Genomic DNA, 20,632 nt, shown 5'->3' on the forward strand with positions numbered 1-20,632 from the left:
TCCGTGGGTTACTCTGCCTCAACGAGTCTGTTTCCCCTCCTGTGAAATGGGCAGAACAGGAGTAGCACCCCAGAAAGCTGTGATTAGACTTAAGGAAGATACAGAGCAGTGCCTGGCACGTGAGAGCCCAGAGATCTTTGTTGATGACATCATGTGGCCGATAATCTCTCCTCTCGTAGCCTTCATTTTCTCTTTCCAGAAAACACTTTCCCTGTAGGAGAACCTATTCCATGCCTAGCTGCTCATGGCTGCTGGCGGTCCGTGGCTTAAGCTGATCACTGCAGTCTCTGCCTCCATCTTCAATGGCCAACTAACGCCCCTGGGTCTCTGCCTCAAATTCCCTCTCCTTTCTCTGATGAAGGACACTGGTTCCTAGATTTAGGGTCTACCCAAAATGCAGGGATGATCTCATCCTGAGATCCTTCCGTACATCTGCACAGACCCCATTTCCAAATAAGGGTCACATTGACAGGAACTGCGCATTAAGACGTGGACCGCAACCTGATACAAGGTAGATGTCCCGGTCAGCGCTTTGACAATGATGGTTGGGTTGGGGTCATAAGAGAAGTGGCCTGGGGAAGTGGAAATCTGGTCTTCTTTGGCTTTCTAACAGGCTGATCAGGACTTTTGTTATCCTTTCCTAAAGTAAAGGCCCCACAGGGGAAGAACCAGAAGCCTTTCGTCTTTATCTTGGAGCCCAAGAAGCAGGGTGACCCTCCGGTGGAGTTTGCCACAGACAGGTGGAGGAGCTGTTCGAGTGGTTCCAGAGCATCCGGGAGATCACCTGGAAGATCGACACCAAGGTAAGCCTTTTGCTCACCTGGGCTCAGGTGGGCCTGGTGTTCTCAGGCTTGTGGTACTCTGCTGAGGTGGGGTGGGTCTGGTCTGCCGGAGGAGCAGGCCCAGCGGCCCCACAGAGTTCAGGGGGCAGGGGAGGGGGTTCAGACGACAGGAGCACTGCGGAGAGGAAACGGGTACTGGAGGTCCACCTGTGGAGCTGGGTCTGGTTTGAACCTTTGAAGGCTCACGGTGTGTGCAGTGACCCTTGATGTTTGGGGCCTGTCGGGCCCTGTGTGTCTTAACAAGAAAGTTTTGCCTTCCTCATTTGGAACGTTTTCTTGTTTCTAAATACTGTTCAAAGCAGCCTGGATCCTTGCAGCACACGTTCACTGAGCTCACGTCTCTGGACTGGAAAGGGCCCTGGGAATACTGTAATCGATAAGACACAGCCCTTTCCTTCCAGAAGTTTGTATCCTTGTGGGGGGAACTTCCAGTCTTGATGGGAATGAGCTTTTGAGGGGTTTATCCTCAATGGAGCATTAGGGTTTGTCTGGAGGTCTTTGAAAAGGGCGAGGTTCTAGGTAAGAAACAGGAGGGTTAGAATTAAGCCAACTGGAGTTTGCATCCTGCAGGGTTGGACCCCGGGCAGGTAACCACACCTCTCTGGGCCTCAGTTTCCTTGTCAGTAAAATGCGGAGCCAGATACCTGACTCACAAGATGAAAGGAGATGATGCATAGAAAGTGCTGGCCCAGAGCCTGACCCACGGCAAGGGCTCCAGGTCACCACAGGATTTAATCATCGTGTTGTCTCATGCCAGGAGGACGTGGGGAAGTGTTGCTGTTGTCTTAGATGACGGAGCAAGGTGCTGTCTGCTCTTTCTTGTGGCCATGGAACTGGGAAGAAGTTCTAGGGTTTCCCATATACCCAGTTGCTTCTATGACTGACTTTAAGCTTTCTCAGGACCCTCTTGGATCCCTCTGACCTCTGGTTATAATTGATGTGTCTCCCCCCTCCAGTGTACTTGGTTTGATTTTTTCTTCCTCCTCTGGGGGACTTTGCAACTTGGCCAGTCTGTGGTCACCAGAGGCCCCCCGACTCATCCTTTCGACACCCTGGAGTAAAGTCCTCTTCTTTAGAAGACTTTGTGCCGAGAGCTGTTCAGATGGGCACCCTCCCTGGCAGGGCCTGCCGTCTTTCCCCCATCCCAGAATCTAGTCAGAGGCCCTACACATGGGTCCTTATCCTTCGCAAGACCTGTCACGTCATCACATCAGTCACGTGGGATGAACCACGAGCTTGTGGCCGACAAGGCTATTCCCACTTTCCCCCATGGGGCCATGTCTTCTGCCCTCGGTGCCTCCAATGCAGTACGGCTCTGAGGCCCAGGGGGTTGCCACTGTCCTGGGGTTCCTCTGAAAGGTAATTTCCCCCTGCCTTCTCCTAGGTGGTTTTCATTGTCAGTTGAGTGGCTGTCGTCATGATCTGCGTGGCACCATCTGCAAGCATGTGACTGTCCTGAGCACATTCTAGTACTTGGGATTCTAGGCCCGTGTAGCTGAGAACGGAGAAAAACACCAGTGAGGAGGAAGCCTTTAGCCACTTATCCTCAGGCGCTCACGCCCCATCTGAGTGTGGGGCTCGGAGGGGAGGGGACATGGCGATGACACCCTCGCCGGGTGCTTCCTGGCTCTCTCCCTTTCTCTTAATGGAGGAAAATGTGACTTCACTTGAAGGCTGTCCCCTTCATTCCCAGCACATGACGGTTTCTGAAGCTAAGCCTAGCTCTTGAAGGCTGCTGTTCTCTGCCTTGGTCTACATTCCTTTCTAATTAGCTTTTGCATCTTGCTTAGTCTTATCACATTTCATACGAATGTTAAAAAACAGGAGTCAGCAGAATTGACAAAGTTTCCACTCTGAACACAACCAGCCATAGGGCTTGCCGGCGTGGGAACAAGCAAGGTGGATCCATGCTGCCACTGGGAAAGCAACACGAGGTGTGCTGTCAGCTCACTGCCAGGAACTCCTCACCGAGGCCCTAGGAACCTGCTCAGGGCTCTGTAATTTCACAGCATCTCTGGCTTCTTTCAGGCAAATGGCAGAAGAACCAGTCACTGAGATTCATCTAGCTAGTGAGTTTCCAAAGCCTGACCAATGAAGTGTGTTGTCATTTCAAACGCTGAGCTGGCCTGTGGGTCTGGAGAGTAACTGTGCTACACTTTTGCAGTAGCAGCTGGTATTTCAGCGTGAACTGATACTGTTTTCTGCTGAGGTTGAGAGGAGAAGTGGTGCCCCGTAACCCGTCGTGGCTCTGTGCTTGGTGAGGGCGGAGGTCCACACGGGACACAGCTGTGGCTTGGCTCCACCCAACCCTTACTTCAGGTGGGCGTACTGTCATTAGAAGTGAGCTGTGTCGTTGCTAGGGGTTTCCTCTCCCCAAATAACCTGCGGGGGAAAATTGTGTACTAAGAGGACATAAGCCAAACTGACACAAGGATTAGGAAAGAACACCTGAGGTTTGAGCTTAGACAATGCTTCAGTCTCCCTGACGGCATCTGGCCGACACCTTCTTTGTCTCTTGCTCCGTGCCCGTGCCACCCACACCAGCCCTTTGAGCCTTGCCGCTACAGCTTGCTTTGTGCCCAGGAACATTCAGGGAGCGTGGGAAGGGCTGGTGAAAGCTGGGTGTGCTTCGACGAACTAGGGCAGATTTCACGTCCAGATCTCCCCCGGTGATGTGGCTGCTGCCGGAGCTCATGTAAAAAGCTCGTTTGCTGGTCAGTCACTGCCAGGGTCCACTTGGGCCCCAGGATCTTTGTCAGCAGTCATGAGTTGGAGGCCTTCTTACAGAAGAAATCGGGTGCCCGCGCCTGCTTGTTTAAAAAGTGGATGCTCTTGTCCTTGGCCCGGAAAGGCATTTCTGGGGCAATCCGTGTCGCACCCCTTGTTTGCCACATGATCGGCGAGGGCAGAGGCCTCCTCCTTTAATTCTCTCAGTAGCTCCAGGAGGTTAGGTATTCAAGTTAGCCTCATCGTACAGTTGAGGAAAACTGAGGCACAGAGAGGCTAGGTGACTTGTGCCGTCGGCAGAGCCAGCAAATCAGGCCAGCTTTCAAACCCGCCTCTGAGTCCAGTCCCCGCAGTTGTAACCACTGTGATGCTCCTGTCACCAAATCACCACCTGTCACCAGAAGACTCGCTACCTGCAGGGTCCTGCTCCCAAGGGACGTGTCTCAGTGTGGACACTGGTCTGGACACTAGTGTTGAAAGGCACCAACACAGATAGTCGGACGAGAGACAGTGCAAGGCCAAGACCGGGTGAGGCAGTGGGCATTCTGGAAGGCTTGAGGGATGCAGCATCTCTTTCCCAGGCCTGGATGGAGTTACCCAGGAAGGCGTCCTGGGGAAGGAGTGATCTGGGTGGCGTCCAGAATCCGACGGACCTGCAGAGGAGGGAGGAGGATGGGGGCGGCAGGATGAGGGGCCAGGACGTCGTCGCTGTGCTTCAGAGGGACCTGGGATGTGAACCTGGCGGCCTTTCAGACAGGCCTCCTCCCGTACCTGGTGGCTGAGGGTGGAGAGGGGGCGAAGCAGAGTGGTAACACAGGTGAGGCCGAGTGCTTAAGCATCCAGTCTCGGCCTGCTGTGGAGCCCGGGGTAAGCTACTCAACCTCTGTGTGTGCTGTAATGTCGTGGAAGAGTGGAGATAAATTGTACCTCTCAGGGATGTGTGGGCTTAGATATAATATCCATCAAGCACTTAGTGTGCACTGCCTGAAGCTAAGCAGCCTCCCGGATGGTGAATGTTATCATCTGTGAACGATATTCTCTCTAGGGTTCCCCCGCTTGGCCAATGGGGGATGGGTCAGAAGTTGGTGAGGCCAGAGAGGGTTGTCTGGTTTGGAGTGGAGTGAGAGCCCATCCTTACCTGGAGATGGATTTGACCGTGGGTCCTCCGAGGGCGAGTGGCTCCCAAGTCCTTGGTGTGTGGCCCGGGCCGTGGAGAGTCCTCTGCACAGAGAGGTGCACGTTGCAGGGAGGTGGGGTGCAGGGGACAGCGAGTGAGCACAGGGAGGCCATGGCCTTAGAGCGGTCCTGGGCTTGAGAACTAGAATCTGATGAACTGTCACAGCGTGGTTTCAGGAGGAGGGATAGGGCAGCGCGCCGGGAGCAGAGGGTTGAGAGAGGGGTGGTGACAGAGAAGAGCCCTCGTTCCCCTGTATTCTCGAGAGCTGTGGTCAGAGAGACTGAGCTAGACACCGATCCTGGGTAGAGACAGCTCGGTGGAGAACTTCCAAAGTAAGAGGACGGGCAGGGGAGAGGAGAACTTTCCACCACATTTAAGATGTGAGCATGTGTGAGGGCCAAAGAGAAGAGGGGACCCAGAGGAGGAAGACGCCTGCCAGGTGCTGGGAGGATGGGATTTCGCAGTTGCCGCCTTGAGGGCTGAAACTCGAGATTGGGTCCACACAGGAGAACAACATGAAGTACTGGGAGAAGAACCAGTCCATCGCCATCGAGCTCTCGGACCTGGTCGTCTACTGCAAACCAACCAGCAAGACCAAGGACAACCTAGGTACCGTCTGCCATCACTCTGCCCCCCAACCTCGGGGAAAACTCTTGATTCCATTTGAGTCTGGCGTTGTGAAAACCGTTCCTACTCGTCTTAGCTCTGCTAAGTGGGAACCTCCCCTTCCGTTTGTCCTCAGGGCAAGGATGCTGGTGAAACAGGCCCTTCTGGTATCTTCAGAAGGCAAACCCTCTTAAAGGGTGGATTCGTTTTTCTGCTGCTGTAACAAGTTACTAAGACCTTGGTGGCTGAAACAACACGTATTTATTCTCTCACCGTCGTGGAGGCCGAGGTCTAAAATCAGTATCACTGAGCTGAAATCAAGGTGTCAGCAGGTCCCCACTCCCTCCAGAGGAGGATCTGTTCCTTGCCTCTTGCACCTCTGATGGTTGCTGGCATTCCTTGGCTTGTGGCCATGTCACTCCAGTCTCTACCTTTGTGGTCATATTGCCTTCTCTTCTACGTAGTCAAATCCCCCTCTACCTCTCAGTTATAAGGACTTTGTGGTTTCATTTAGGGCCAGATAATCTCCCCCTTTCAAGCCCTTCAATTTAATCAACCTGCAAAGTCCCTTTCCTATAGAAGGAACACAGTCACAGGTTCCAGAGACCAGGACCTAGATATCCTTGGGGGCCATTATTTGGCCGGCTGCAGAAGGATGCAAAAATGGATCTCCTACCAAATCCTCCAAAGTAGCAAGTTCTTTCATCTAATAATGGTCCCGTTCATAGTTTCTTCCTCCTTTTGAGCAACTCCTGTCTCTGATCTCAAGAATCTGTAATTCCAAGGCAGAGGACCAGAGAAGCAGTACTAAACCTCAGCGTTAATGGTCACTGGGACGCTGGTCCCTGGGTACCTCCACACGCAGGGAAAGATGTCATAGCTCTGAACCAGACGCGGCCACGCTCAGCGTGTTAAGAGCTCTCCTACCACAGCTGGATGTGAAGCAGCAGAGCTTCATCCAAAGCATTGTTTGCGTTTTCCCACAAGTCTCCTCCCATTCATTGTCCCCTCACCCACGCAGGCATCCCCTCTCCTGTCACATCCCTTCCTGCTGGCATTCGTTTCTCCCTCCACCAAGATGCTGGGTTCACTCATCTTGTGCCTGCAACACCTTTGATGAGGAAGCCGGATCCAACGTCCGCACCTTCCACTCCTCAGATCTCCTCCTCCCTGCAGATCCCATTTCCCACACCCCTTTCTGTAACTGTACCGCTTTTGTGGTTTCTTGTACAAGGCTACTGGTAGTTCTAAACCAAAAGTAAATTACAATAATCCTAGACTAAAAGGCTGTGGGAACACTGGGCTCCCTCTTAATATCTGGGAGCGCCACCGCCCCGGAGGGGAAAGCCCACAGCAGAACCAATTATGGCAGTCGCGTCATAACCACTTGAATGTCTCATCCGGGAGAGATTCCTGGTTTCATTTCACGACCTGCACATCCCACCCGTACATTAGGCGTTAAGATAATGTGCGAGACACACAATAAATGCGACTCCCTCTCTGTGCAGAAAACCCCGACTTCCGAGAAATCCGCTCCTTCGTGGAGACAAAGGCTGACAGCATCGTCAGACAGAAACCCAACGATCTCTTGAAATACAATCAAAAGGGCCTGACCCGCATTTACCCCAAGGGACAGCGGGTGGACTCCTCCAACTACGACCCCTTCCGCCTCTGGCTGTGTGGCTCCCAGATGGTGGCACTCAATTTCCAGACACCAGGTAAAAGGGGGCTGATTGTGGCCAATAAATCTGAGACGACGGAGCATTATTCCAGGCACAGTCTGCTGGGGCCACCGGTGTGATGTGGTGGCCAGAGCGCGTCGTGTGTCTTAGGAATTGTCAGAGTTCAGCCAGCACGCTAGCGCGAGGCTCATCCCCTTGAACAGAGTGATGAAGGGGGCCCCTGGGCATGCCAGGTGCTTGTGTGACGGGCTCCGTGATGGCAAGTGACAGACGCGGAGTCAGTCCGGTTTAAGAGGGACAGGAAATACACACACGTAATTTAAAAGTCTAGGAATTGAGCTTCAGGCAAATGGATTCAGGTGTTCAGTGGCTGTCTTCCGGTCCCCTCTCCGGGCCCATCCTTCTCTGAGGGCTTGCTGCCCAGGCTGTGTTCTGGAGACAATCATATGCTGGGAAAGGCCAACACGCCCAACTTCTTTATGCAAAGGGTGGCATGAATCACGATGCTCTGCGCTTTGGTGGGTATTTAAGCCTCTCTGGAGGACCTGTTGATCAGTCGTCTCCTTTGTATTTTTGTGCCTGAGCAGAACCATAAGGTCTTCACCTGATCCCCTGCTGAGGCACGTTGAGGTTATTTCCCTTCATTTGCTACTACAGACGGCACTGCCTCCTGTAACCTTACGTGAGCATCCCTTCAGATACGGAAGCACATCTGTGGGGCAGAATTCTCAGTCGTGCAGGCTGGGTCAAACAGCTTTGATCAACTTGGCCCTGAGGAAAACCACTGCACCCCTGTATCCAGGAGGGTCTGAGCGAAGACACTTAGCCACCCTGCCCTCCATGGGGACTGCAGGCAGGAGTATGAGCGGGCGAGACGTTTACCCCCTTTTTGGCAAAAGTTCACCAACTTAGTTTTAGCAAAACTTTTCAGTCTTCGATAGGTGGAAACTGATGTTACATTGTAGTCACAGCTTCCCTTACTGGTAACTTCTTTTTACGAGTAACATGTACTTAAGAAGCATTTGTGTTTTCTTTTCTGCAGACTTTATTCATGATTCTTACCCAGTTTTTCTGAGGGGGTTTAGGTATTCACAGCACAGTTACCAGATTTCTTAACAGGTTAAATTTATATATAGATATTTACCTGTCAGTTGAGTTAAACTGATTTTTCTACAGCACGTCAACTTTTACGGAAATTTTGTTCTTTGTGGCAATTTTTAGCTTTGAATACATTCTGGATTTTGTGTCTTACTTGGAAAGGTGTCCCCAGTCTGAGATTTTTTTAATCCCACATTTTCTTCCCGTAACACTGGTTTTTAATGGATTTTTTTAAACCCATATTTTTGAGTCTGATACCTATTTTAACAGCTGCCTCAAATTATTTTCGGAAAAAGGTATAAACCATCCCCTACCCAGCACCGTGGGGCCCCTTTCCTTGCCTCACTTTATCAGCAGTTATCTTTCCTCCCCAGATAAGTACCTGCAGATGAATCACGCCCTGTTTTCCCTCAATGGGCGGACTGGCTACGTCCTGCAGCCCGAGATCATGAGGGCGGAGAAGTACGACCCCATGCCGCCGGAGTCCCAGAGGAAGATCCTGATGACTCTGACGGTCAAGGTAAGGCCCAGCCCTCCTTCCTTGCGCAGGGGGCCCGGGCTGTGCAGCGTGGGGATGGCCCAGCCCGCTGCCTAAGGACACCGGTCACCTGGTTTAAACCGTCAACACCCAGACACGGTTCAGGATCTCAACTGCAGTGCCCGCCACGGTCATTGCAGGGGAAGAGGGGAGGGAAGGGCACCTTCCCAGGTCCAGCTTGGTCACCTCCCCTTGTTTGTGGGGGCGAGCTATGAATCTGTCTCTGGCTGGGTTCACCAGGGTCCCTGTGAGGTCAGCATCTGGTCAGAAAAAAATGGGGAATCAAACATGTGAGAAGTGGCTCTCTGGTCTTTGTGGAGGAGAGAGCTTGTCCCCATCGTGGCCACTCTGAGGGGTGAAAGCTTTTCTAAACTGGTCCAACTTTCAGAGAAGGTGTTGTCTCTTTGTTAGAGTTTTTGTTTTCTCCCATTTGGGAAATGATGCAAAGTAGGGAAATGAACTGCATTTCTCATAAGATTAAGGAAGAGAAACTGAAGCATATGTAAATAACCAAAGTTCTTAAAAATTAAAAAAAAAAAGGCCTGTTACAAAAAGGATTCCACATTCTCCCCCATCCTTTCCTGGGAGGGGCTGGGAAATTGAGTGACTGAACTCCATCTCTGTAGGTGCCTACCTGGGCCTGGGCATATGCATTTCTGTGCGCAGGTGAGGTCCACCTGTTGAGTCTCTTGGCACTGGGGCTGCCATCCCAGCTCATCCTTAACAGCTGTGGAATCCTCCCTGACTCTCCACCCCTATTTCCTCATCCACAAAAGGGAAGCAGTAGGGGTGTCCACTGTAGGAGGGTCTAGTACTTCACCAGTGAAGAAATGAAAACCCACCCACGTGGAACTTGTTGGCTCTGCCCAGGATGGAGCCGGGAGAGTTGCAATCCTTGCTTTTGGTGTCCTAGGTTCTGGGGGCTCGTCATCTCCCCAAACCTGGACGCAGTATCGCATGTCCCTTTGTGGAGGTGGAAATATGCGGAGCCGAATATGACAACAACAAGTTCAAAACAACAGTTGTGAGTAAGTCGCTGGGTCCTTTCCTCAGTTAAACTTCAGGCAAGTTGAATCACAGGTTGGGGATGCTAGTCGTCGGGGATTCGGTAACGCACTGGTGTCCAGGTCTTTCCCTTCATCCCCCTTGCCTGCTATGGGGAGCTCGGGGAGGAGAAACAAAGGGCCACGTGATGGAAGAGTTGGACATGGACCCGCTGCTATGTTTCTCAGCCTGTAACTCACGTTGGGAGGCCCCGGCAAGGCTCCAGCTCCCTCTCACTCTGGGGTGTCCCCTGTTCTGTGCATCAGCCCTCACCTGTTTACGTACTGAGTCCAGGGCTAAGAGAGGATGTGGCTGACCTGACCCAAAAGGCTGCAGCCCAACCTGGGTGATCTTAACCCACAGAGGGCAGGGAAGCCCAGAGAACGCTTGTTCTGCCATCTGAAGCCTGGAAAAAACTAAACTGTGGGCCTTTTGAGGCTTGGGACCACTGCCCCTGGTAGAAGGTAGCCCGATGAACAGCTCACGTGCTGACCAGTGAAACTGGCCTTTGTGGAGGGTGAAAGTTAACTATTTACCTTACTCCCTGAGGCTGGTTCTCCCCTGGCAACTCCAAATTCCACTATCTCTTCAGAGCGCCTAACCCACCTCCCCCATCAGACGAGGGATGTGGCTCCCATGTCTCCTTTTCTCTTGTCCAAACCTACCTGTTCCTGCACTGTTGTCCACCCCCCAATCCCAGGGGGTTGAGGTGGGAGATCTATAACGGGCGGTGGTCGCCTCCCCACCTGCTTACTGAGGGCCAGGCCTGTGATGGCATTGGAAAAAAATTATTTTAGCTCCTGGCCTAGATGTGTATTTACACCGTTGCTACAGAGATTCACAGCCAACAGATGTAGAGATGGTGTAACCAAGAGGGGGCAGGACGAATGGGGCCTCTAAGTGAGCTTGGATCTCCTTCCAGATGACAACGGCCTAAGCCCTGTTTGGGCTCCGACACAGGAGAAGGTGACGTTTGAAATTTATGACCCAAACCTCGCGTTTCTACGCTTTGTGGTTTACGAGGAAGATATGTTCAGCGATCCCAACTTTCTCGCGCATGCCACTTTCCCCATTAAAGGAATCAAATCAGGTAAGACCCGTTTTAATGATAATGTTTGGCTTGGATTGGCATCCTTTTGGGTCTGGGCTGCTGGCTTGGAAAAGAACGAAGAAAGCCTTTTTCCTGGCTTCTATTAAATCATGGGTAGGTTGGACAGCTGATCTCGTGGGAGTTCCCGTGAGCCGGGACAGGGACCGTGGCAAGTGGCAGGATGAGATGCTGGACTGGTCACAGTGGGGCTTCTGCATCCAAAACTGGATTGTTAGTTGACGGTCCACCTGGCACTGTAGTTTGGTTTCATTTTGGAAGGTTAGAAGCTGTTGGCCTCTCCTCAGGCAGGTTCAGGGGCTGGTAAGGTGCTCCCGGGGAAGGAAGAGACCCGGAACTACAGTCTTAGGCCTGCTTTTCCCCACGTCACCCTGGGCAAGTCACCTGGGCTGTCCGAGCACCACCTTCCTCTTCTACGAGGTTGGGATGGTTGACTCACTTCTTCCTCTTGTGATTCCTTTCCCACACGCGACCCCTTCATGCTTTGAGAAGGGCCCTGTATTTCTGAGAGATCCCAGTCATAGATCCTTCTCAATTCTTCATGAGGTCACTCACTTTTCCCCTATTTTCCAAGGGTCATTTTTCGAGAGCAAAAGATCACTGTCATTTCAGTGATTTGTATACAAAGATAGTCTTTTCTCTCGATGTTGTTTGGAAACCTTGGGTCCTGTTTCCTTTTTTTTTTTTTAATTTTCTCTAAACTTGGAACATACCAGATAGTCCCTACATTTATATCATATACACCTAATCATTTCTACAACTAGACCTGTGTGTGGGGGTGCTCCAGTTAGAAAATGCAGGCCCATCCCAGGGTGTTCCCGTTCAGCCAGGCTGGGGTGGGGGGGTGCCCAGGAATCTCCATGTGTAGCCAGCTCCTCAGAGGGCACTTGGAGAAAACCCGGTGAGACCTAGGCTGCCCGTCCTATCGAGGAAACACAGTCCTAAGCGAATGAGTAGATGAAACAGGAACTTGAGAAATATTTAACTTGTCTGATTTAGAAGTACCATCTTCCTGATTTAATGACAGCAGTGCACACTCAGTTGCAAGGTCCAAGAGGCCTGACGTTTGCCAGCCCCCTTGGTTAACTTGGTCCCACTGGAAACTAAACCCAGCAACTTAGCCGCAGGACTTTACTCTGCGATTTGCCTCTTTTACATGAGCCCAATAAGTAAGGCTTAGGACACATTTCTTTTTGTGGTAACTGTGCCCACCCCTTCCTAATCCACCTCCCCTGGACTCATCCTGCACAGAGCAGTGGTTCTGCTGTTTCCCCCTCCTTACGGGGTCCCTGAGGAGGGATGTGAACCATAGCCCCTCCCAAGGCTTAGAGAGAGGTCAGCCGAGGAACCCTCTTGACCAGCCACCTAACAGTGTCCTGTCGAATCATCTAGAAAACGCTACGGCTTAGCTTGGAGAGATTTAAAAAACAACATCTCAAGGATGATGAAAAACGTGACCCTTCCCCCAGCTGTGAGATGCTCCCAGTAAGACCTCCTCTCTCTGTCCCGCTGCTAGCACTGCCTCGTACATCCATATTCATGGAAGGCGTGACACAGAGTAACAATACCTTTGTGCGTAAGGCATCGAACTCGAAAATAAACTCTGCCCATTGTCATTAGAGACGCACTTAAGCTTTTAAGCCAGCTGGAGCTCGGGAAAGAAGGAAGCAGCCTTATTGTGCTTGGTGCCTTGAACTCTTTCTCTTTTAATCCTCACAGCAGTCCTGTGAAAGGGGTTTTCTCATCTCCGCTCTTTAAATATAAGCACTTTGGGCCTAGAGATGTTAATGAACTAGGTCAAGGTCACACACCTTTCCGACCAGAGCTGGGATTCAAACCCCATGTTCTTCCCTACTCCTAATAAGCCCAAAATACTGATGCTACGTCAAAAGATGTCTCTATTTCCCTTTCCTCTGTGACATAAGAAAAACGGAACCAAACTATTTTTAGTGAAATCGGCAAACACCGTTCAGCCCTACTCCCAATATATGTGAAGGGCTGCTCCTAAAAATGAGGTTTGGACAGTGACAGGAGGTATGTGGAACTGGAGACGTCCAGCCCAAGGAGGGACAGAGCTCACTTCTCCAACTTTGGAGGCACGCGCTGGGCCGCACCACTTTGCTCGGGGTGCACGGGCTGCCCCCCCAGAACGCCACAGCGCACAGCAGTTCAGCACGTTCTAACATCAATCAATACCTAGACTGACTGCTTCCGCACTGTTCATAGATCAGCTCGGTAGAGATGCAGAATCTCGGCCCCATCCCAGACCTCTGGAGTCAGGATCTGCATTTTAATAAGACCCACAGGTGATCCACATCACCATAATTCCCAACACCTCTAAGGGGAAAATAGGCCAGAAAACTTCTCTACAGCAAAATTCAAGGAGAGCAGTGTTCCCAAAATCCTCCAGGGAAAAGAGTGTGACCTGAGAGTTTTATACCCACTCACACTGTCACTCAAGTATAAAATCACAGGATGGATGTGTTCACACATGCACAGTCCAGGGATTATATGTCCCATGAGCTCGTATTCAAGAATACAAAAGACAAATTTAGCCAGCCAAAATACTGATGGAAAAGTTCAGTTCAGTAAGAAGGATAGATTGGTGGGTGGATAAACATAAGTACAGTAAAAGGTTAATGGTAAGATTTAGGCTGTGAGTATACAAGTGTTCCTTGTCGTGTTCTTTTACAGAACTAAGCCTCCCTTTGTGGGAGAATTATGGTTAACACACCATGTTGATGGAGAAATAATAATACAGCTTACCCAGATTAGGGGAGGAAAAGGGAGAGAAGCTATAGGGTTACGTAAGCATGCCAATTTCCTCATCATTAGCAGTGGAAAGTGAGGGATTCAATAGGTAGATAGTATTTAAAGGTGATAAATCAACTGACAGACTAAAAAAAGGTTCTCTAAGAGAAATAAGAATAGTCATCGAACAAGCCAAAACCGGAGTGGTGGAAGGCACAGAGAAACTAGCCCACATGCCCTACTTTGAGCGTTGCTTGTCCCAGACAATCAGTAGACACAGTGCAAATAAGAAGCTTTCAAGGTACAAATCTCCCCTTACACAGAAGCTACTGGGATATAATATAAAAGCATACGGAATATGGGGACAGATGGTTACTAGAATTACTGTGGTGATCCTTTCATAATGTATGCAAATATCAAATCACTATGTAATACACCTGAAACTAACATAATATTGTACGTCAACTATATTTCAATTTAAAAACTTTCAAAGTGATACTAGGGCTATATAGTAAATCCTTAAGATACAGTGGTCAATGGAAACTGTAAGGTACAGAATTGCTGGGCAGGGTACTATCCTTTGCGATTTTAAGGGAAACAAACATATGCATAGGCTATTTTGGAAAGATACTGTTAACAGTGGTTCCTTCTGGAGTAAGGGGTTATGAGTGGGTGGAAGCGAGACTTTCATTTCTACTGTGTATTCAGTTATACTACTTCATCAAAACAAGCAAACCAACCAACTCTGAGAGGTGTTGCCTTAAATATTACTTAATGGGGAGGGGTGGGGGGAATTCAGCCCCACCTCAACCCTCTCCTAAATAAAAAGAAACATTTAAAAGACCGTTAGACGCAGGTCCTAATTGTAAATTGGGAATGGCTTTTAGAGGAGAATGATCAATGCTGCTGTGAACTGCCAGGGGACAGGAAGATTTCTTCCCCTTGGAAATCTTTAAAGAGAAAACACTCCCTCGTCCTAAGCTTTGTAAAGGGCTAAGTAGAGAAACTCAATGTGGGGATTCATTAACCCTTTGAGTCTTTGGCCTCATCAGGAGTATTTAAGGAATTGAAATTACAGCTGTAGTCGCTCTGAATTCAATGTGCAATGTTCTGTGGGTTTTTATTCGCTCTGAGTGAGTCATTTTCATTTCTAGATGGCAGGTATTTTAACTTCACTTCTCCGGATGGACCTGTCAGTCAAGGCTGTGTTCTGCAGCCTCTCTCCCCAACCATCAGGGTGGGACCTGTGGCTTCCAGGAAGGAAGTCAGCCCCCAGCATGGGGCACTGACTCCTCTGCTCCTTGTACTGGGTATGTGATCCCTGGGTACTCCAAGAAAGCAAAGGTGTGACATTAACTGCCTGCCTTGGTGTTGTTTTTCCACTCTGCAGGATTTAGATCTGTTCCTCTGAAGAACGGCTACAGTGAAGACATGGAGCTGGCTTCCCTCCTGGTTTTCTGTGAGATGCGGCCAGTCCTGGTGGGTGGAGACCCTCCAGCTGGGGTGCCCTGAGCTATGTATGTCTGCTGGTGGGGTGGAGACGACCAATGAGTATGGCTGAGGGACTTGGAACACATGGAGAATGATCTAGCCAAACACGCCACATCACAAAAGGATTCCTTTTAGCTACAGATTTCCTCCGACGTCCTAGGGTTTTCCTTCCAGTGGCCTCTCTTCTGGCAGGATGCTGTACGATTCTGTGAAGAGGTTGTGTAGCTGGAAAGGGGGAAGCTCTTTGGAAGTTCTCTGGTTTCATTTCAGCCAGAGCCAGGCAAGACAGTGCTCTTCTAGGTAAACGCATCTTTCCCGCGTGCTTTACCTCACCTGTTGGTCTTCGGTAATCCCTTCCAAAGGTCTGCAAGCATTCAGCAAAGCTTTGTCATGGCTTGTCCTGGGGAAGGGAATTCATGGACCTCAAGTTCCCACAGCGAGCGGCACTCCTTTTGTGGTTCTGTCTGCTGTTGGTGGAGCCTGCCTTCTTGTTCTTTTGGTTTGCAGCAGCCTTGAAGATACTTATTCTCTCCTTTGGTTAACCAGTTTGGGTAGGCTTGATGGAAAGGGCTTGGCCTCCTTGAATTATGAAAGAGGATGAGATAAGGTTGGTGAGGACCAAGGTTAAGAATGCAGCACCGAGGAGTGGGTAGTTCAGGTCTTGGGTTTGATGGTATGTATTGTGATTCTAGAGCTTCCGAGTCTTTGTGATGGCCTCTCTTATAGAACGAACCCCACTAGGCCCCATATGTGGCCAGTACGATCTCCCAAGGTCTTTCCACTCCCCCAACCGCAACACTCAGCATGGGCTGGGTGAATCTGTGCTCGCCCAGTTCTCTCGGGAGAACCTGGAAAACCCGGAGGGCTGACATGGGCTTGGTCGGTGTTGCATACCTCGTTTCATTGCGCTTTGCAGATGCTGCGTTTTTTAAACGAATTAAAGGGTTATGGCAACCCTGTGACCAGCAAGTCTGTTGGCACCGTTTTTCCAACAGCATTTGCTCTCTTCATGTCTCCGTCTCACGTTTTGGTAATTTGCATATTTCAAGCTCTTTCATTATTACTGTATTTGTTATGGTGATCTGTGATCAGTGATCTTGGCTGTTATTCCCATGACTTGTTCAGATGACGGTTAGCATTTTTTAGCAATAAAGTATTTTTAGTTAAGGTAGGTACATTGTTTTTTAGACATAGTTAATTAATATAGTATAGTGGAAACGTGACTCTTACGTGCACCAGGAAACCAAAAAATGTGTGTGACTCGCTTTACTGCACTATTCAGTTTTTATTGGGATGGTCTGGAACCCAACCTGCGGTATCTCCCGGGTGTGCCTGTAGAGCTGAGCACCATCCAATGGGGCAGAGAGAAGGCAAGGATGGGGATGCCTTTGAACAGCCATAGTCATCGCCCATGCAGTAAAAAGCCTAACGTAAAAAGCCTAACGTTAGGTTTTCTGCATAGCTGTTTGCCTTCCGTTCAGTTTTGATAACCTTGATAGTTTCAAAAGCATTTTAGAAGCATCATCCTCTTTGGAAGAGGATGCAAAAATACCAGGCACGGTAGGTGGGGCCAAAGAACCTCAGTGACAGTTTGGTGGTATAAAATAAGCTCGTGATGATGAAACTGTCTGAAAAAGATAAGGGGATGGATAATGAAGGTTTTCCATTTTGAAACAAACTTTAAATGTTAGCACTTTGGACTCTGTCAAAGTAAATGTAATGTTTATATGAAGATCAGTTTTCACTTGAGCCTTAAATTATGGATCCAAAAAATGACCTTTCATGATTCGAAGTGACAGAAATGCTCGACATGAAAGATTTTATTTTATTATTATTTTTTTTGCGGTACGCGGGCCTCTCGCTGCTGTGGCCTCTCCCGTTGCGGAGCACAGGCTTTGGACGCGCAGGCTCAGCGGCCATGGCTCACGGGCCCAGCCGCTCCGCGGCACGTGGCATCCTCCCGGACCGGGGCACAAACCCGCGTCCCCTGCATCGGCAGGCGGACTCTCAACCACTGCGCCACCAGGGAAGCCCGACATGAAATTTTATATACGTTCCTCCCTTTCCTGGTAGTCCTCGTTGAGCATTCGTCTACACACTGCTCTACAAAGATGTCGTTAAACAACCCAGAAGCATTATAAAGAATTTAAATGACTAGGTAGCAACGGCGGCAGATGCAACTAGTGTATTTAAGAGAAAATGTATTTATCCAGCTTTGACTTCCTTAATGAGGGAAGCTTCTGCTGGGGAGGCCACTGAGAGGGTGGGGGGAAGAGGGGGCTTTGTGTGGGGTTCCCGGGGGAAGAGTTGTCTGAGTACGTGCAGGTTTCATCTTTGCTACTGCTTCCCGAGCTTTCATTTAATTCCACATCTGTCACCTGGTTGTAAGCCATTCACAGGGACCGTCTGTGCCCCACACTGTGATGAGAGGTGTGTGTTTGGGACACCTGCGTGCCCAAGGTCAAACCGCGTTTTATTTATCACTGTATCCTCTGTGACGCTAGGCACACTCTGGTAAACAGCTTCCAGAAAGCCTTGTCTGAGCAAATGATTGATCCGGTGCGAGCTGAGATGGAGTTTACTCGTAAAACACTGGCCGCGATAAGAGTTTAAAGCCCCCAGAAAGATGTCAGTAAGCACGCTGAGCCCTTTCTGAAGAAGCCATTTAAATGTCACAATCACTTATCAATTCTGTTACTCTGTTAGCTGTATATATGGTTTACAAAGCGTCTTTTTAACACTTTATTACCTACGATATTTAATTTGAGAAGTAGGAAAAGGAAGGAAGGGGGTTGGAAAAATCCCATAAACCACCTGTACATAACTACTGCTAGCATTTTGATATCTTTCCTTTGCCTGATAATTTTTTGCATATGATATTTTCATAGTTGGATTCATATAATATGAATATGTGCCCTTTATTCACTTCACAGACGATGCTAAGCATTTTTCCATATTCTTACCATTTTCAAAGCCATTAATGCCTGTTTCATCAGGTGGAGGTCCCTAATTCACTTAGCCTTTCTCCCACTGATGGACAGTTAGGTGGTTTGCACCTTTTTACTTTATAATAATGAAGGTCTTCATGTAACATTGATTAAAAATTACTACCTGAGGCTAGCTACTTCGCAATGGAATGACAGGTCAAAGAGGAAAATAAAAGACCATATATTTTTGGATACATGTCGAATTGTGCTCTGGAAGTAAACAGTTTCTCTTAAGCTGATGTATTATATGCAGTCCTGCCCTGAATTGAAAATGGCCTCCTTCACTCAAATGATCTAAACTTGTGAGATTCAGAAGAATGGAGCCGGAAGAAATACTCGAATAGTCACCCTAATTATTATCGCCGGACAAGCTGGCAGTATCCGGAGGGTACGTTTGAGAAAACTGGCAGCCCCAGGATCTCTGAGTACAGATCCCGGGGTCGGCAGCGCTCACCTTCATGCTGGGTGGGAGCTAAGGTACAAGGGGTAGAGTGGCCTGGTTGGAAAGACCAGGGTCTGTGGTTCCCAGCAAGGCTCAGCCGGAGCCGATGTGTGGATTCACACATATCCCTCTGGAGAAGGGCTGCGGGGCACACTGAAGTCCCGGAGGATGAGTAGGGGGTGCTGCACTCGGGAGCTGAGCTGGACCTGGCGTTGGAGATTGGGAAAGACTTCTTTACAGTCGGGAGACCTGGAGACAGAGAGAAAGGCCCTCCTCGTGCCTCAACAGCCAGAGGTGGACCAGTGCTGCTCCCAAACAGCAGAAACCAGGTGCCTCCACCGTGTCCCAGTGCCTTGGTGGGACTGCTGCACATACAAAGCCATGAGCATGCAGTGGAAAACCAGGCACGGAGCGACTAGGAAAGACCAGGTGAATAGCCGGTACAGGTGCCAGGTGCCTGGCAGTTGAACTAGAGCTGCCGGAAGCATCTTATGAGAACCCTAACACATCAGTGCTTTATTTGGAGGTACATTAAAGCTCTAAAAAAGACCTTCTGGAATCTGAAACCAAAAATAAAATTATCTTTCTTTTGAATTTAAAAATTCAGTACATAAACAGAGCCACATTAGTCCACTCAACGACCAGCAAGCTACAGTGCTGGACACCCTATGCCAAACAACTAGCAAGAGAAGAACACAATCCCACCCATTAGCAGAGAGGCAGCCTAAAATCATAATAAGGTCCCAGACACCCCAAAACACACGACCAGACATGGTCCTGCCCACCAGAAAGACAAGATCCACCAGAACAAACAAATGAAGAGGAAACAGGCAGTCTACCTGAAAAAGAATTCAGAGTAATAAAAGTAAAGATGATCCAAAATCTTGGATACAGAATGCTGAAAATACAAGAAACGTTTAACAAGGACCTAGAAGAACTGAAGAGCAAACAGTGATGAACAACACAATAAATGAAATTTAAAATTCTCTAGAAGGGATCAATAGCAGAATAACTGAGGCAGAAGAACGGATAAGTGACCTGCGAGATAAAATAGTGGAAATAACTACCACAGAGCAGAATAAAGAAAAAAGAATGAAGAGAATTGAGGACAGTCTCAGAGACCTCTGGGATAACATTAAACGCACCAACATTCGAATTATAGGGGTCCCAGAAGAAGAAGTGAAAAAGCAAGGGTCTGAGAAAATATTTGACGAGATTATAGTTGAAAACTTCCCTAATACGGGAAAGGAAATAATCAAGTCCAGGAAGCGCAGAGGCCCATACAGGATAAATCCAAGGAGAAACACACCAAGACACATACTAATCAAACTATCAAATAAAATACAAAGAAAAAATATTAAAAGCAGCAAGGGAAAAACAACATACAAGGGAATCCCCATAAGGTTAACCGCTGATCTTTCAGCAGAAACTCTGCAAGCCAGAAGGGAGTGGCAGGACATATTTAAAGTGATGAAAGGGAAAAACCTACAACCAAGGTTACTCTACCCAGCAAGGATCTCATTCAGATTCGACAGAGAAATGAAAACCTTTAAAGACAAGCAAAAGCTAAGAGAATTCACCACCAAACCAGCTTTACACCAAATGCTAAAGGAACTTCTTTAGGCAGAAAACACAATAGAAGGAAGAGACCTACAATAACAAACCCAAAACAATTAAGAAAACGGCAATAGGAACATACATATCGATAATTACCTTAAATATAAATGGATTAAATGTTCCTGCCAAAAGACACAGACTGGCCGAATGGATACAAAAACAGGACCCGTACCTATGCTGTCTACAAGAGACCCACTTCAGACCTAGGGACACATACAGACTGAAAGTGAGGGGATGGAAAAAGATATTCCATACAAATGGAAATCAAAAGAAAGCTCGAGTAGCAATTCTCATGTCAGACGAAATAGACTTTAAAATAAAGACTGTTACAAGAGACAAAGAAGACACTGCATAATGATCAAGGGATCGACCCAGAAGAAGATATAACAATGATAAATATTTATGCACCCAACATAGAAGCACCTCAATACAAAAGGCAAATGCTAACAGCCATAAAAGGGGAAATCGGCAGTAACACCATCATAGGAGGGGACTTCAGCACCCCACTTTGACCAATGGAGA

At 48.9% G+C, this 20,632-nt stretch overlaps 1 protein-coding gene across 1 annotated transcript in view; it reads left to right on the forward strand.

Annotated features, from left to right (window-relative positions):
* PLCG2 (phospholipase C gamma 2) overlaps window positions 1–20,632 on the forward strand; it is a 145,187-nt gene that overhangs the window by 119,533 nt on the left and 5,022 nt on the right. Inside the window, 8 exon segments of the mRNA XM_032614793.1 lie at window positions 647–739; window positions 742–803; window positions 5,253–5,355; window positions 6,861–7,070; window positions 8,507–8,652; window positions 9,584–9,698; window positions 10,637–10,804; window positions 14,964–15,052. Coding sequence (XP_032470684.1) covers window positions 647–739; window positions 742–803; window positions 5,253–5,355; window positions 6,861–7,070; window positions 8,507–8,652; window positions 9,584–9,698; window positions 10,637–10,804; window positions 14,964–15,052 — 986 coding nt within the window.

This window comes from Phocoena sinus, chromosome 19 (assembly GCF_008692025.1).
Source record: "Phocoena sinus isolate mPhoSin1 chromosome 19, mPhoSin1.pri, whole genome shotgun sequence".
Taxonomy (NCBI): domain Eukaryota; kingdom Metazoa; phylum Chordata; class Mammalia; order Artiodactyla; family Phocoenidae; genus Phocoena; species Phocoena sinus.